The 18,408-nt window shown below is 44.4% G+C and overlaps 1 protein-coding gene across 1 annotated transcript in view; it reads left to right on the top strand.

Annotated features, from left to right (window-relative positions):
- The window catches only part of LOC126412202 (von Willebrand factor A domain-containing protein 8), a 251,832-nt gene that overhangs the window by 121,057 nt on the left and 112,367 nt on the right, over window positions 1-18,408 (top strand). The window contains exons 17-18 of the mRNA XM_050081684.1: window positions 4,393-4,573; window positions 14,990-15,195. Of these exons, the coding sequence (XP_049937641.1) occupies window positions 4,393-4,573; window positions 14,990-15,195 (387 nt within the window). The remainder of the gene's footprint in view (window positions 1-4,392; window positions 4,574-14,989; window positions 15,196-18,408) is intronic.

Genomic DNA, 18,408 nt, shown 5'->3' on the forward strand with positions numbered 1-18,408 from the left:
AGCGGTTACCATTTGGCGTCGCTAGCGCGCCGGCCATTTTTCAGCGGTTTTTGGAACAGCTCACGGCTTCCGTTCCCAGCTGCATCAACTACCTGGATGACATTGTTGTCACGGGGGCCTCCACTGAGGAGCACCTTCGCAATTTGCGTTCACTGTTTCGGGTTCTGCATTCAGCAGGGTTGAAGTGCAATCTGGACAAGTCTCAGTTCTTCCAACCCTCCATTGTGTATCTTGGTTTCCACTTGTCCCGTGAGGGTATACGCCCTCTACGACAGCACGTTGCGGCCATTACCGCTCTACCCCGGCCGTCTACGGTCAAAGAACTTCAGGCGTTTCTAGGCAAGGTTGCTTATTATCACAAATTCATTCCCTCCGCGGCGGCGGTGGCTCATCCTCTGCATCAGCTGTTACGCAAAAACGTTCCTTTCTGTTGGTCCACCGAGTGTGAGCAGGCTTTTGTCCGCCTGAAGGCTCATTTGCAGTCGGCGCCTTGTCTTGCCACATTCCGTCCGGGTCAGCACTTGGTTCTGGCGACTGACGCGTCACAGTATGGCCTAGGGGCTGTTCTCGCCCATCGGTATGAGGATGGGTCGGAACGACCCATCGCCTACGCTTCCAAGACCCTCAACGATGCCCAACGGCGTTACTCTCAAATAGAAAAGGAGGCGCTCGCTATCATTTATGCTCTGAAAAAGTTCAGCGTTTTTTTGTATGGTTCTAAGTTTCACCTCATCACCGACCACAAGCCGCTGGTCTCTCTGTTTAGCCCCTCGGCGTCGCTTCCGGATAAGGCAGCTCACCGCCTGCAACGTTGGGCCTTATACTTGTCTCGTTTTCACTATGAGATTCACTATCGCCCCACGGCCCAGCACGCCAACGCTGACACATTGTCGCATTTGCCGATGGGCCCCGACCCGGTTTTCGATCGCGATGAACTCCTCTGTTTCCACATTGATGAGGAAGAACGTCGTGCGGTCGAGGGTTTTCCACTTACAGGTTCGCAGGTCGCGTCGGCTACTGCGCAGGATCCGGTCTTGCGTCAGGTGATCGGTTTTGTTCAGCGGGGTTGGCCAGACAGGACCAAGGGCCGGGCGTCGGATCCCCTTCGCAACTACCATGCCTTGCGCCTTCGTCTGTCTGTTCGTGAGGGTGTTGTTCTTCTGGCCACGGATGGCGCATCTCCACGGGTTGTGGTGCCCGCCTCTCTTCGCAAAGCTGTTCTCAAACTATTGCATGAGGGCCATTGGGGGATTTCTCGGACTAAGTCCCTGGCCCGTTTATTGGCCCGGTATCGATTCGGACATCGCCCACATGGTCGCTGCGTGTGATCAGTGTGTTCAACAACTGGCTGCGCCTCGTACTCTGCCCTCTCCGTGGCCTGATCCGGCGCAGCCGTGGGAACGGGTGCACGCTGACTTTGCCGGCCCCTTCCTCGGCACTTATTGGCTACTGTTGATTGACGCCTTCTCGAAGTTTCCGTTTGTTGTTCGCTGTCCGTCGCCCACCACTGCGGCGACGACGCTGGCTTTGTCAAAAATCTTTGCGCTAGAAGGTCTTCCATCCACGATTGTCACGGACAATGGCCCTCAGTTCTCTTCGCAGGCCTTCCGTGATTTTTGTACTGGACAAGGGATTCATCATGTTACAGCACCGCCCTTCCATCCGCAATCGAATGGGGAGGTCGAGCGCCTTGTCCGCACTTTCAAAAGCCAAATGAAAAAATTCCTTAGTGATTTTTCCACAGATGACGCTTTGTTGCAATTTCTGAGTTCTTATCGCTTCACGCCTCTGGGTGATCGCAGCCCTGCTGAACTCTTGCATGGCCGCCAACCGCGCACCCTACTGCATCTGCTTCACCCTGTCAGGCCTTGTACTGTGTCCCCTAGTGCGGGAAAATACCTGGTGGGCGCCGACGTGTGGGCACGGGGGTATGGATCTTGCCCTAAATGGATTCCAGGGGTGGTCCAGGCTCTTCGCGGCCGCCGGCTTTGTGAAATACGTACGGACGACGGCATGGTTGTTCGCCATTACGACCAGATGCGCCCACGAGTGGTGGCCACGCCGGTACCACCGCCCCTTTTTTCGTTTCCACCAGCCCGAGAAGCCAGTCCTGTCGCTGCTGCCGATCTTCCGGGCGTGTTGCTGCCGCAGCCGTCGCTACCGCTTCCGAGTACGCCGGAACCGGCCCCAGTCGCGACGCCGCCTTCTCCGGGACCCATCTCGCTGGAGCACACCCCCAGGTCCACGACACCTATGGATGCTGCTCCGGAGTTTTCACCCATCATCTCGTCCAGGAGGCACGTTCCACGCGCCAGCTTCCGTCCTGGACATTTTCGACCTTACTCTCGTGTCTCTCCGCGGGATCTTCTCGGGACCTCCCAAGAGGCCATGGATGTCTCCGCACTGTCCGTGTCTCCACGAAAGTGAGCGTTTTTTTTTTTCAAGGGGGGAAAAGTGTTGTGACAGTGCCACGACATTCAAAAGTGCCGCTATGTTAGTACGCGAACACGGCGATAGAGGCGCTCCGCAGCTCGGCCGAGCGCGGGAGCGCCACCTGGTTATGAACGGCGCTGGCCGCATGTCATGGCCCGGCAGTCGAATGACAGATACGGAGTTAGTAACATGTAACCCGCTAGTGTTTCTACTTTTGTATCTCCACGCACTTTATTAGTGATTAAAGGTTATAACAAAACACATATGGTCTGACTGTAATTTAGAGTAAGCCTGGAACAATATACTCCGGCAATGTCGGTTGATTGATTATCAGGATAAAAGATGCTGACTTGTGATGCTCATCAGCAGCCCTTTTCATGAAAGCATACAACAGGCTTTCCTGCATTGGCAGAACATTGTCGATATATTTTTTGATGTTGTAGAGGCCTACGATACTACTTACAGTTAAATTATCTTTGCAAAAACAGACATAATGTCTTATGGGATAACAGCAATCAGTGATTTTATGTTATTTTAAATCCGTCTTGATTGCAAATTTTTTATTTTTTATTATTCATATGACCGGTTTCGGTTCATTCAGAACCATCTTCAGATCTGATTTTTAAGTTACAGGAGTAACCCGTCCAATTCAGCAACTTTCACATGCTACGTCATGAACCGAAACCGGTCATATGAATAATAAAAAATAAAAAATTTGCAATCAAGACGGATTTAAAATAACAAGTTAAATTATCCTTGGACAGATATGTGAATGGGGTTTTCAAGAATGTCTTCCTGTCATAGGTCCTTCCTCTCACTACACTATTTTACATACTGAGTTGGTGATATCCTCTCTGAGTGCATTGAGCAAGAGAACAGTGTCCCTCAGGCTAGTGTTTTAAGTCTGACTGTCTTTACCGTAGCTATTAATAGTATAATGTCAGGAGTTAAGTGTCCTGTTCAGTGTTCTTTGTTTGTTGATGACTTTTCTGTCTTCTGTTCTTCCTCAGGCAGTACAGCGACAAGTCACTGGTTGCCACTAACTCTTCCACTGTCAGCTGAATGATCAGAGCAAAGGGATTTTTATTTTTCAATGGAAAAGTCAGCAAGTGTTCTTTTTAATCATTTGTATTCAACCTTACAAGGTTTCCACACCTCATGGGCCTGAAAAGGCAGTCCCAAAAACGACTAGGTATTTTAAAATGTCTTATCTGCAGTTCATGGGGAGCAGACCAAACTTGTTTGCTTCAGTTTTACAGGGTCTTTGTGTACCTCAGCTTGATTATGGGTACACAGCTCTGTGGATCTGCACAACCTTCTTATTTATAAAATTATGAAGGAATACAGCTGGGAAAGGGGATATTTAGAACCAGCCCCATACTGTGCCTTTGCACAGAGACTAACAAGTCACCACTTCACATCAGGCGATGACTCCTCGTAGTGTGACAGGCATATAAAATGCTGTTGCTCAGTCACAAATGGGAAAGTTCTTTTATACTCAACACTGAACTATCAGGTTCTATGGGATTTGCATGAAGGGTTGCCTTTTAGAGGTAGGTGTGGCTGTTTTTAACATTTTACATCAAAGTTGGGGCAGATTTCCACCATGTCTCGTACAGAGGCCCAGAATTGTTTTAGACTTGACAAGTTATAAGAAAGATTGCACTCCAGATTTTACATATCAGCATCTGGGATCATCATCATCATCATCATCATCCATTCAGACTTACAAGGGGCTATTCATATTAATCCTTCTGCTGTAACATTTTGAAAAAGAATTTGCTAATTTAGAAGTTAAAGAAATAGCACATTCTGTTTCTGTGTTCTTGCCATCCTTTAGTTTCTGAGGGTAGGTGCTGGCATATATTGCTTACTGTTGTATAAGCATTGTTCTGTGATTGTGTTAAGTGTGAACAGAGGGCTTCAAATCAATTAAACATTGTATCATGTCTGTTTCAGACACTAGTAGAATCTGGTGAAATGATTTTATCAGATGGCCGCCGTATTGTGCCACATGGTGATCCAAGAGTACAGTCTGCTGGTGGCTCGGTCATCGCTCTGCACCCAGACTTCAGGATGATTGTTCTGGCTAATCGCCCAGGGTTTCCCTTCCTAGGAAATGATTTCTTCGGAGCCTTAGGTAATGTAAGCATGCTAATACTGTGTGTAGAATAATACAATGCAATATATTGAAGTGATTTCTCACCTTGTTTTGATCTATGTTGTCACTGTAAGACATATTCTTCAGCATCTGTATTCTATATGAGAATATTACCATTATATCCTTATTTTCCATTGGTTGTTGTGTTCAATTTATCCATGTTTCACATTGGTTGTTGTTGTAGCCAATGTCCACTTACAGGTGGAAAGATTAAGTAAACATGAGTTTTAGAATACTGACAAATATTCATATAGTATTGTCATCGTTTTGATGTGTAATGATCAACAACATTCAAAAATTTAGGCCTAACGTGTTAAGAGAATACAGGTGTAGACTTACATTCTGTTTTACTTAAAGCGATGCCATTATTTGCAATGCTAACCATGCTCCCTGAATCAGTTAATGCCTCAAACATAATCTGAAGTACCTCAATTAAGACCTGGGGCTAACAGATCTTTTTTGGGCATTCTGTGTGTTCCTTGAGAAGAACATTTTTTAATAGTGCTGTCATATTTGTAACAATGATCCTTGGCAGTCATTCTATTGATGACAGTCAGGATCCACTACTCACCTTTTAGTGTTTTCCTCAAATCTTGTTCATGTAGTGCTTCTCTCTTGTCTATTTCTCTCACAGATCTTTCCTTCATAATACCATGAATTTTCATCACTTCATGCAGCTCTCCATTTTTTAATTACAAAGTTCCCATTTCCTACCTCTTCATGGTAGTAATATGGATTTGATTCTTCCATTGTGTTGAACCATATCTCTGTGCTTTGCAAACATCCAAAGTTTAGGTAGTATTTCAGTGATGGTAAGCATGACAAATGAACAATTGTTATTTTTACTAACCATCATGAAAAGGAAAGAAGAGAAAGAACAGACAATGAGTAGAATAATACTTTAGAGAATAGTAACAAAGGAAAACATCACAGGGTTGTGGGATTATTAACTATTTGTTCTTAATCTCATCCTCCAGGTTTTTTAACTTATTTGTAGACAAGGTGATCACGAACAGTCTGAAAAGCTTGTAAGGATGTTGTAGGGTGAGATGTAATTGTTAAGAAAAAAATTCAGTATGTTAACACCGCTTCGAAGTTATTAGCATTGAAGTTAGCCAATCAGGCCATTGTGTGTGCAAATTCAAGTGGTTTGCCAAATACAAATAGTGTTAGTTACTCTTATAAGATAGATGATATCACACAAGACTTGTAGTCCTTTAGCTATGGTTCAATTCCTGCTACCAACCCATGTCCAATTTTTGAATCATTCTCTTTCCCGATTTTAAGAAACAAAACAAAAACCTCATTTGGTGACCTTGTCTCTGTCAGGCCACTTGAATTTGCGTGCACAATGGCCTAATTGGCTACCTTAAATGCTAATTATCTCAGAAATGACACAATTATCAAATTTTTTTCTTAGCAATTATTTTTCACCACAACCTACCCCGAAACACCCTTACAAGCATTTCAGACTGTCTCTGACCAACCTGTATACGTATAATTAAAAGTAGTCAGGCTGACTGCTATATCCCCTATGATATTCAACTGGACTAGTGACTTAATTGGAAATGCTTCTGTGCCTCTTATCACCAGAACTTTCTTCTGGATTAGATGTATGTATCAAATCTTTGTGATTGGTCTACGTCACTCAGTTCAGCACACGCTTGCCCCAACTGCATAGCAGCTCCTTTGAAATTCTAATTTTTCTGCATTCTAGCTGTGACCATGACAGTGTTCCCAGAAATGCTCTTAGAAATAATAGCAGAAATGTATTGTCCTTAGGACGAGTTATGGGAAATTTCTGGCTCTGCAGTTTCAAAATATATCGGATCTTCTATAATTTTCTTTCATTGACTTCCTTCCCATCAATTGACCTGATTTTAATCCTTTGTGTATATACATGACATTTAACTGCTACCTCATAGTGATACTTTTCAACCTGGATCAATTTACTCCCTACTTCAGCTGAAACCTGCTTTCTTGCTAAGTATTGATCTCCTAAACTGTCACTGACTACACAGGCAACCTAAGCTATTTATATTTGTCACAGTTTACTGGTGTTCATACTACACTGAGGTGACAAAAGTCATGGGATGCCTCTTAATATCATGTCAAACATCCTTTCACCCAGCACAGTAAAGCAGTTCAATTTAGCATGGACTCAACAAGTCATTGGGTGTCCCCTGCAGAAATATTGAGCTGTGCTGCCTCTGCAGATGTCCATAATTACGAAAGTGCCGCTGGTGCAGGATTTTGTGTGTGAAATGACCTCTCCATTATGTCCCATTAGTGTTTGATGGGATTGTTATTGAGTCATGTGGGTGGCTAAATCATTTGCTCACATTGTTCAGAATGTTCTTCAAACCAGTTGCACACAATTGGAGCCCAGTGACATGACATTGTTGTTTGGGAACATGAAGTCCATGAATGACTGCAAGTGGTCTCCAAGTAGCCCAACATAATCATTTCCAGTCGCTGATCTGCTCAATTGGACCAGAAGACTCAGTTCATTCCGTGTAAACACAACCCAAACCATAATGAGCCACCACCAGTTTGCATAGTGCTTTGTTGGCAAGTTGGGCCCATGACTTTGAGGGTTCTGCACCACACCTGAACCCTATCATCAGTTCTTGCCAACTGAAATTAGGACTTATCTGACAAGGCCACAGTTTTGCAGTCATCTATGGTCCAACTAATAGGGTCATGAGCCCAGGAGAGATACTACAGGTGATGTCTTGCTGTTAGCAAAGGCACTCTCATTGGTCATCTACTGCCATAGTTGATTAAAGACAAAATTTGCCTCATTGTTCTGATGGATATGTTCAGTGTATGTCCCGCATTGATTTCTGTGGTTATTTCATGCAGTGTTGCTTGTCTGTTAACACTGACAACTCTGCCCGAACGCCGCTGCTCTCAGTCATTAAGTGATTGCTGGTGGCCACTGCATTGTCCATATTGAGGGGTAATGCCTGAAATTTGATATTCTCAGTACACTCTTGACTCAGTGGATCTTGGAATATTGAATTTCCTAACAATTTCCAAAATGGAATGTCCCATGCATCTAGCTCCAGCTGTGAGTCCCCATTCAAGGTCTGTTAATCCCCATTGTGCAGCCATAATCATGTCAAATATATTTCGTATGGATCACCTAAGTGCAAATCACAGCTCTGCCAGTGCATTGCCTTTTAATAAACTGGTGTCCAAAATTAAAGCAACAGACCAGTATTTCCCCGTTCTATGTCTAATTAACGATACAATCATACAAACTGTCAACAGATGTCTGTACGATTGTGTCCTGCATGGAAGGTGGCATTCTGGTCAATGAACAACCAGACCAGTGATGACATTAGGGCACTTATCAACTCCAATAGTGTTTGCTGGGTAGTCCCACATCACAGTTGCTTTGTACACAGTTACCGTGGTGCAGTATGGTACAGAGAAGATGCCTACCAGGCTCTCTGCAGTGGAGGGCCATGGGAAGAATAGAAGCAGGACAGTCGCAAACTGATGTGGCCTGATGGCTTAATGTGAATCGTTCTGTTGTTTTTTGGATGTGGCAACAGTTTGTAGAGATTAAAATTGTACCGCAAAGACAAGGGCGGGGTTGACCAGTGTAACATCAGAAAAAGAGGATCGCTATTTGTGTGTGAGGGCATGATGGTACCGCCTTAGTACTGCACAGCAACTAGATGTGTTGTAGCGAGGCAAACGGTGTACAGAAGGCTTTGGCAGAGTGGCTTTTATTGTTGGAGACCTGCTGTATGTGTATCTCAGACGTTTCATCACAGAAGGGAATGTCTAGAGTGGAGCCTTCAGCATGCAAGGCCAATGTTCTTTTCACAGATGAGTCCCAATTTGGTCTGAACAGTGATTCTCGACGGATTCACATCTGGAGGGAATGTAAAACATGATTTTTGGGACCCAATCATTGTGGAAAGAGACATATCGAGGTCAGTCCCTAATGTGATGTGGGCAGGGATTATGTTGACCACTCGGAACACCTCTTTGTGAAATTGTATCGTTAAATCGGCAAGTTTTTTCTGCTGTCAAGTATCGTGACGAGATCTTGGGACCTCATGCGCAGTTGTTGCAATGTGCTGCGCGTGCAGACTTCGTATTGCTGGACGATAATCCTTGACCTCATAGAGCATGCATGGTTTATGTTTTCTTGGAAACAGAAAATATTGCACACATGGCATGGCCTTCTCTCTCTCTTGATTTGAATCCCAGAGAGCATGTCTGGGATGCACTATGGACACGGGTTGCATCACCTCAGCATCCACCAACCGCTCTCCAAACTTGTGAGTGGTGGTGCAGGAAGAATGGGCATTATTGCCTCAACATGAGATTGATGACATCATTCACAGCATGTCCTGTTGTTCGCCACGCCTGTGCTGCTGTCGGAAGTGGTTACACCCCATACATAGTGCATTAACCAGTTGTCGGAATGTGCATGTAAATCCTTAAGTTGGAAAAAACAAAGAATATTTTTGTCTAATGTTATGTAAGTTGCAGTTGTTTAATTCTGTTTTCTTTATATTATTTATACTTTACTATCACGGGATTATACTGTTTTGTGGTAAAATAAATGCAACCTTCCAAAATTTTGGTTTGTTGCTTTAATTTTGGACACCAGTTTATCTTGTATACATGGTACTACTGCCACCTGTGTATGTGCATATCGCTATCCCATGATTTTTGTCACCTCAGTGTACATCCCTGTTATGAAGCAGCTCTCCATTTCATTAACTCTGTTTGGAAATAATTTCACACCATCCACTCAAATTTAAACTGTTAATATTTTTCTTCATTGTATCTATTTTAGTAGCCAATGTGTAAGTTTAAGGGGATCACTGCTGTCAGCTGCAATGGGACATTAGGTGGAATCAGCAGCTACGAGTGAAAATGTGTACTGGACCAGGATTCAAACCCGGGACATATCTGAAAGAACATGTCCAAAAAACAAACGCAGTGGGTTCATATAATTGATATGCCTAGCTGGGCAATGGCTCCACATTCTTCAGTGTGGATGCACAAATACATCTGCTCCTTGTGGGAATCTCAGAGTAGCGAACAATGAGAGAATGGACAGGGACTGTGGATAGGTGGTGCTCAGGGGGAATTTGGATCAGCTGTGAAGTTGCTGAGGTAGTCTGTGCAGTTGCAATAACCCTGTGTCCTGGGTGGCACAGTGATTAATGCAACTGTCTAGAAAGGAGGAGATCCCAGATTCGAATGCTGGTCTGGTACACATTTTTGCTCATCGCCATTGATTCCGGGTAATGTCCTACTGCAGCTGAGAGCAGTGATCCCGTTACACATTGATGTAATTGGTAGCCAATGTGTTTGTAGTTGAATCTATACCAAGCTTAACAGGTTCTGTCTTTGAAATCTGTTCTATCATAAGAGATAATTCATTTTTGTTTCAGCCTGAACACAGTCTGTCTTTGAAGTCACTGCATTAATTCACTCAATCATCTGAGAAAGCTTTACCTACAATTGTCTGTTGCGTTCAGCACTAAGGTTCCATTGCTAGTTTATTCTAGCAATAACACCTCAACCAGTTTTACTTTCTCAAATATTTCAATAAACCAGCTAGTCTACAAATGGTAACTATCAGTATACTCAAATACTGCTACAAATTAATTCCGAGGCTGTCAATACTGTCATCTTAGAAACTTCTGCATTTCTATATATATAGACCCTCCCCACCAATCTGTTGATGACAGTGGTGATTCTGTATAGAAGAAGTGAAGAATGCAGTCTACCTGAACATATTATTTTCCCTGCAACTCTGGTCCCTCGCCATCTCTTTACTGCACATGAGCACCTGACACCAAGTTATCTACATCTACATTTACATCCATACTCTGCAAGCCACCTGACGGTGTGTGGCGGAAGGTACCCTGAGTACCTCTATCGGTTCTCCCTTCTATTCCAGTCTCGTATTGTTCGTGGAAAGAAGGATTGTCGGTATGCTTCTGTGTGGGCTCTAATCTCTCTGATTTTATCCTCATGGTCTCTTTGCGAGATATACGTTGGAGGGAGCAATATACTGCTTGACTCTTCGGTGAAGGTATGTTCTCGAAACTTTAACAAAAGCCCATACCGAGCTACTGAGCGTCTCTCCTGCAGAGTCTTCCACTGGAGTTTATCTATCATCTCCATAATGCTTTCGAGATTACTAAATGATTCTGTAATGAAGCGCGCTGCTCTCCGTTGGATCTTCTCTCTCTCTCTTTCTCTCTCTCTCTCTCTCTCTCTCTCTCTCTCTCTCTCTCTCTCTCTCTTCTATCAACCCTATCTGGTACGGATCCCACACTGGTGAGCAGTATTCAAGCAGTGGGCGAACAAGCGTACTGTAACCTACTTCCTTTGTTTTCGGATTGCATTTCCTTAGGATTCTTCCAATGAATCTCAGTCTGGCATCTGCTTTATCGACGATCAACTTTATATGATCATTCCATTTTAAATCACTCCTAATGCGTACTCCCAGATAATTTATGGAATTAACTGCTTCCAGTTGCTGACCTGCTATTTTGTAGCTAAATGATAAGGGATCTATATTTCTATGTATTCGCAGCACATTACACTTGTCTACATTGAGATTGAATTTCCATTCCCTGCACCATGCGTCAATTCGCTGCAGATCCTCCTGCATTTCAGTACAATTTTCCATTGTTACAACCTCTCGATACACCACAGCATCATCTGCAAAAAGCCTCAGTGAACTTCCGATGTCATCCACAAGGTCATTTATGTACACTCCTGGAAATTGAAATAAGAACACCATGAATTCATTGTCCCAGGAAGGGGAAACTTTATTGACACATTCCTGGGGTCAGATACATCACATGATCACACTGACAGAACCACAGGCACATAGACACAGGCAACAGAGCATGCACAATGTCGGCACTAGTACAGTGTATATCCACCTTTCGCAGCAATGCAGGCTGCTATTCTCCCATGGAGACGATCGTAGAGATGCTGGATGTAGTCCTGTGGAACGGCTTGCCATGCCATTTCCACCTGGCGCCTCTGTTGGACCAGCGTTCGTGCTGGACGTGCAGACCGCGTGAGACGACGCTTCATCCAGTCCCAAACATGCTCAATGGGGGACAGATCCGGAGATCTTGCTGGCCAGGGTAGTTGACTTACACCTTCTAGAGCACGTTGGGTGGCACGGGATACATGCGCACGTGCATTGTCCTGTTGGAACAGCAAGTTCCCTTGCCGGTCTAGGAATGGTAGAACGATGGGTTCGATGACGGTTTGGATGTACCGTGCACTATTCAGTGTCCCCTCGACGATCACCAGTGGTGTACGCCCAGTGTAGGGGATCGCTCCCCACACCATGATGCCGGGTGTTGGCCCTGTGTGCCTCGGTCGTTTGCAGTCCTGATTGTGGCGCTCACCTGCACCGCGCCAAACACGCATACGACCATCATTGGCACCAAGGCAGAAGCGACTCTCATCGCTGAAGACGACACGTCTCCATTCGTCCCTCCATTCACGCCTGTCGCGACACCACTGGAGGCGGGCTGCACGATGTTGGGGCGTGAGCGGAAGACGGCCTAACGGTGTGCGGGACCGTAGCCCATCTTCATGGAGACGGTTGCGAATGGTCCTCGCCGATACCCCAGGAGCAACAGTGTCCCTAATTTGCTGGGAAGTGGCGGTGCGGTCCCCTATGGCACTGCGTAGGATCCTACGGTCTTGGCGTGCATCCGTGCGTCGCTGCGGTCCGGTCCCAGGTCGACGGGCATGTGCACCTTCCGCCGACCACTGGCGACAACATCGATGTACTGTGGAGACCTCACGCCCCACGTGTTGAGCAATTCGGCGGTACGTCCACCCGGCCTCCCGCATGCCCACTATACACCCTCGCTCAAAGTCCGTCAACTGCACATACGGTTCACGTCCACACTGTCACGGCATGCTACCAGTGTTAAAGACTGCGATGGAGCTCCGTATGCCACGGCAAACTGGCTGACACTGACGGCGGCGGTGCACAAATGCTGCGCAGCTAGCGCCATTCGACGGCCAACACCGCGGTTCCTGGTGTGTCCGCTGTGCCGTGCGTGTGATCATTGCTTGTACAGCCCTCTCGCAGTGTCCGGAGCAAGTATGGTGGGTCTGACACACCGGTGTCAATGTGTTCTTTTTTCCATTTCCAGGAGTGTATATTGTGAATAGCAACCGTCCTATGACACTCCCCTGCGGCACACCTGAAATCACTCTTACTTCGGAAGACTTCTCTCCATTGAGAATGACATTCTGCATTCTGTTATCTAGGAACTCTTCAATCCAATCACACAATTGGTCTGATAGTCCATATGCCCTTACTTTGTTCATTAAACGACTGTGGGGAACTGTATCGAACACCTTGCGGAAGTCAAGAAACACAGCATCTACCTGTGAACTCGTATCTATGGCCCTCTGAGTCTCGTGGACGAATAGCACGAGCTGGGTTTCACACGACCGTCTTTTTCGAAACCCATGCTGATTCCTATAGAGTAGATTTCTAGTCTCCAGAAAAGTCATTATACTCGAACATAATACATGTTCCAAAATTCTACAACTGATCGACGTTAGAGATATAGGTCTATAGTTCTGCTCATCTGTTCGACGTCCCTTCTTGAAAACAGGGATGAACTGTGCCCTTTTCCAATCCTTTGGAATGCTACGCTCTTCTAGAGACCTACGGTACACTGCTGCAAGAAGGGGGGCAAGTTCCTTCGCGTACTCTGTGTAAAATCGAACTTTTGAGCGATTTTAATTGTTATTAGCTATGCAATATGTGGAGGTTCACTTTCAAATTCCTGTCAAGTACCAAGGCTGCCAAGTCCATTTCTGTCGTGGCTCTGATGTTCTATAATGCTTTCCCACACCTTTTCAGTAATACTACCTTGTCTACACACTGAATACATCAGTCAGCTAGTGGCTGTTCATTACAGTAGTATAAAGTTCCATTGCATAAAATCTATCTTTGGGATAAGGTGCACAGCCTCACAGATGATTTTTAATTGTATGTCAAATAATTATAAGTGATTTAAATGATAAGCTTCTCTGTTGTCAAGAGTTGCTTCATTTCACTAGAACCATTCCGTGTAACTCATTTCTTATTCACTTTTAATCTAAATACCACTTTTAATTCTATTTTTGTCATATTTACACGACTGTTTAGTGCTGGTGTGGCACAGTAGTTGGGTGGCCTTACACTTATCCTTGCTAGATGCCAAAGGCATCGTTTCCTCAGCTGCAGGGGACTTCACTTTAGCATAGGTCAGCCAGTTAGCATGAAATATTTGTAAATTATACACATAAACCTTCTTCATGAATCGCTCTACCTGTTATTGCAAACCAGATCAAATTCCCCATAGTACTGCCGGCCGGGGTGGCCTAGCGGTTCTAGGCACTACAGTCTGGAACCGCGCGACCGCTACGGTCGCAGGTTCAAATCCTGCCTCGGGCATGGATGTGTGTGATGTCCTTAGGTTAGTTAGGTTTAAGTAGTTCTAAGTTCTAGGGGACTGATGACCTCAGAAGTTAAGTCGTATAGTGCTCAGAGCCATTTTTGAATCCATAGTACTTCCAGAGATTTTTGATGCATTATGAATGCAATCTAAGTTTATAATGCCAAATATTTTTTTTGTGATGTAATTACAAATTAACAGTAGTCAGATTTTTCCTTTACTTGTACTGTGAAACCTTGCTTCTTGCCATATTTCATGATTCTAGGTCAAGAGGGAGCACATTATAGTTCTTGATGAGTGAGTTTGTGTGTACCAAAAATTACTGTATCTTTTGATGCATTGACTTAGAAGCTTAAATTTTTTACACTATCAAGGGTCCATAGAGTTTAGTGTGTGACATATTTTGCTCATCTAGATCCTCTACCTGTTCCTGAGCAAAAGGGATCTTGACAGACAGGCAGATAGACAGCAGACAGACAGGTAGACACGAAAGTCTTTCTATAAGAGTTCCAATTGCAGTACAGAATTCTAAAAATGATTTTTTTTATTTAAAAAATGTTTTAATACAGAACATTTGTACTATGATAATCAACTAAATGTAAGTTATACTTTAAACAATAGGAATCAGAATAAGAATCATAAAAGAAAGTTGACATTTCATAACAGGAAAAAAATGTAGTATGGGTGCTAAGAGTGATATCAAGAGAAGTGGATCAGTTCCACCCCATTACATTTCAGTCTCTAGGGAGTAGGGAGATGAACTAAAGCTAGTTAGCTGCCACTGAGGACTCTGCCAGATGTTCACAGAGTTGGTTTTGAGGAAACATATTTTCATTTCTTTATTATGCTGAAAGTTTAGGTACTAGAGTAAAAGTATATTCTGTCACCATTTCATGCATTCATTTATTTATGACAGGTGACTTATTCAGTTGTCACGCAGTGGACAATCCGAGCTTCCAGTCAGAAAGGGCTCTTCTGAAGCAGTATGGTCCAGATGTCCCAGATGCTGTCATTAATCGTCTGGTAAAGGCATTTGGGGAACTGCGCTCCATGGCAGACCAAGGCCTAGTGCAGTATCCTTACTCCACGAGAGAAGTTGTCAACATTGTGAAGCATCTGCAGGTAAGTCACTGTTCATTGTACTATTGGTGTCTCACTGTGTATATGAAGTAGTTCAGTAAATCAGCACTATGCTGCAGCTTTGACTGACTGCTTTCAGCTTAATGCAGTGAATAGTTTGTTGTTTCTACTAAACTTTTCTGTGTGTCATCAGGAAAAATCTCCTACTGTGAGATCAGTGTACTTTTTGTACTCACTAGCGAACCAAGAAATGCTTTGCACTTGATAAATATGTATGGGAAGTGGATATATAGCCTTAACACTTTCCCCCCTCTCTCTGCCCATTTCCTCCTCCAACCTCTCTTTGTCCATTTCCTCCTCCAACCTCTCTTTGTCCATCTCCTCCTCCAATCTCTCTTTGTCCAACTCCTCCTCCTTTACTGCAAACAAAGCCTCGATTGGGAATCAAAATCACTTAAAATTAATGGGTAAATCAGTTGGGATTATTGTACACACATCGAAAAAAGTTTTGCGTCACCTCAGTTCCGGAGCCTGTACAGAAAATTGGAATGAAGATCAACATTAACATCATTTCTGCCTGTTTTATTGCTCATGAAAACCACACATTGCACATTCTATGACCATACAGCGAGACCTCCAGAGGTGGTGGTCCAGATTGCTGTACACACCGGTATCTCTAATACTCAGTAGCACGTTCTCTTGCATTGATGCATGTCTCTATTCATTGTGGCATACTATCCACAAGTTCATCAAGGCACTGTCTGTCCAGATTGTCCCACTCCGCAACAGTGATTCGGTGTAGATCCCTCAGAGTGGTTGGTGGGTCACGTCATCCATAAACAGCCCTTGGTAATCTATCCCAGGCATGTTCGATAGGGTTCATGTCTGGATAACATGCTGGCACTCTAGTCGAGCGATGTCGTTATCCTGAAGGAAGTCATTCACAAGATGTGCGTGTTGGGGGCATGAATTGTCATCCATGAAGATGAATGCCTGGCCAATATGCTGCCGATATGGTTGCACTATTGGTGGGAGGATGGCATTCACATATCGTACAGCCATTACGCCTTCCATGACCACCAGCAGTGTACGTCGGCCTCACATAATGCCACCTCAAAACAGCAGGGAACGTCCACCTTGCTGCACTTGCTGGACAGTGTGTGTAAGGCGTTCAGCCTGACCAGATTGCCTCCAAACATGTCTGTGACAATTGTCTGGTTGAAAGCATATGCGACACTCATCAGTGAAGAGAATGTGATGCCAATGCTGAGCGGTCCATTCGGCATGTTGTTGGCCCATCTGTACCGCGCATCATGGTGTCGTGGTTGCAAAGATGGACCTCGTCATGGATGTCGGGAGTGAAGTTGCACATCATGCAGCCTATTGTTCACTGTTTGAGTCATAACACAATGTCCTGTGGCTGCACAAAAAGAATTATTCAACATGATGGCGATGCTTTCAGGGTTCCTCCGAGTCACAGTCCATAGGTAGCGGTCATACACTGCAGTAGTAGCCCTTGACAATTCCTGTCTCTCTGTATCTCCTCCATGTCCAAACAACATCGCTTTGGTTCACTCCGAGATGCCTGGACACTTCCCCATTGTACTATTAATATTATCCGCAAGGTCATTAATATACGGTGCCAATGGCCTTGCCACATTGTTAACTCGGGTTCCTGTCAGATTTACGAAGTTAAGCGCTGTTAGGCTGGGCTAGCACTTGGATGGGTCACCATCCGGTCTGTTGGCAAACGGGGTGCATTGAGCCCTTGTGAGGCAAACTGAGGAGCTATTGCTTGAGAAGTAGTGGCTCCTGTCTTGGAAACTGACATACGGTCTGGAGAGCGGTGTGCTGACCACATGCCCCTCTATATCCGCATCCAGTGATGCCTATGAGCTGAGGATGACACAGCGGCCAGTCAGTACCATTGGGCCTTCATGGCTTGTTCGGGAGGAGTTTAGTATAGTTTTTTCATTAATATACAACATGAACAGCAGGAGTGCTAACACACTTCCCTTGGGCACACCTGAAGTTACTTCTACATCTGATGATGACTCTCCATCCAAGATAACATGCTGTGTCCTCCCTACCAAAAAGTCCTCAATCCAATCACAAATTTCAGTTGGTACCCCATATGATCATTGACAATGAGCATAGGTGCAGTACTGAGTCAAATGCTTTTCGGAAATCAAGAAACACTTCATGTACTTGGTTGCCTTGATCCAAAGCTTTCAGTATGTTATGTGAGAAAAGTGCAAGTTGGGTTTCTCACTTTGAGGTAACAGGCGAATTATGGCACCCTGAAAATATTCTAAGATGTGAGTTGGCATGGCCGGAAGGGCCGCTCGGCCAGCTGGGGTCCAGCAGCAAACACGTGATGCTGAATGTTAGTGGGACGAGAGGGGTAGCCCCAGCGCATGGTCCAGCCGCGTAGCTGGGAATTCCATTGTGACACTGTATCGATGAAGGAAACACGCTGGGAGTGCCGAAGATGGTGGCCTTTGTGAAACCTTAATGGCAGACATTTCACATTTCATATAGAAATTAATAGTAGTCAGATGAATCATGATACCTCAAAAACAAACATGTACATTACCATTATTTTCACAACGATTCTGATGGTGTAATCAGATTTTCAATATCTTTATTAGTTTAAAGTTTAGTATCTGATGGTAAATTATAAAAGTAACACCCAGCAACAAATTTCCAAAATTTAAATGCTTCATCCAATTTCGTCAATCGACATGTCTTTAGAGAGCTGTTAATGTAAATCTAAATTGGTATAAATTACAGGCATGTAACTTAAATAGTACATGAGTTATTGGAGGTCAAAGTGGTGGAATACTATCGATCACATCAGGCCATAAGTACTCCACAGTTACACAAAGAAATGGTAGCTGCATGCTTATAAATATATTTATTCATCTATGTCTTTGTTTATATCCGATGTATACTATTCATGAAGAAACTGGTCAGTTATTTACTGTTTGTTAGAAAGCACGCAGACGTTAGGCTACTGGCATACTTTTGCTTGCTATTCCTTTGATATATGTCTATTTAATTTGTTTATGTATTTAATAATGTGTGTTAGAGAGTGTTTATGGTCCAGCCGTAGGAATATTTATCTAATTTCGAGTTATTTAAATGTAAATCCAGTATTTCGTATGTGTCTCAATATGTTTGTGAGTGCACGTTGGCTTGGAGACAAGGACGGAGTGCTCTAGCCAATCACAGTGCTCGTTACTAAGAGAGACG

This window comes from Schistocerca serialis, chromosome 7, assembly GCF_023864345.2.
Source record: "Schistocerca serialis cubense isolate TAMUIC-IGC-003099 chromosome 7, iqSchSeri2.2, whole genome shotgun sequence".
Lineage (NCBI taxonomy): Eukaryota > Metazoa > Arthropoda > Insecta > Orthoptera > Acrididae > Schistocerca > Schistocerca serialis.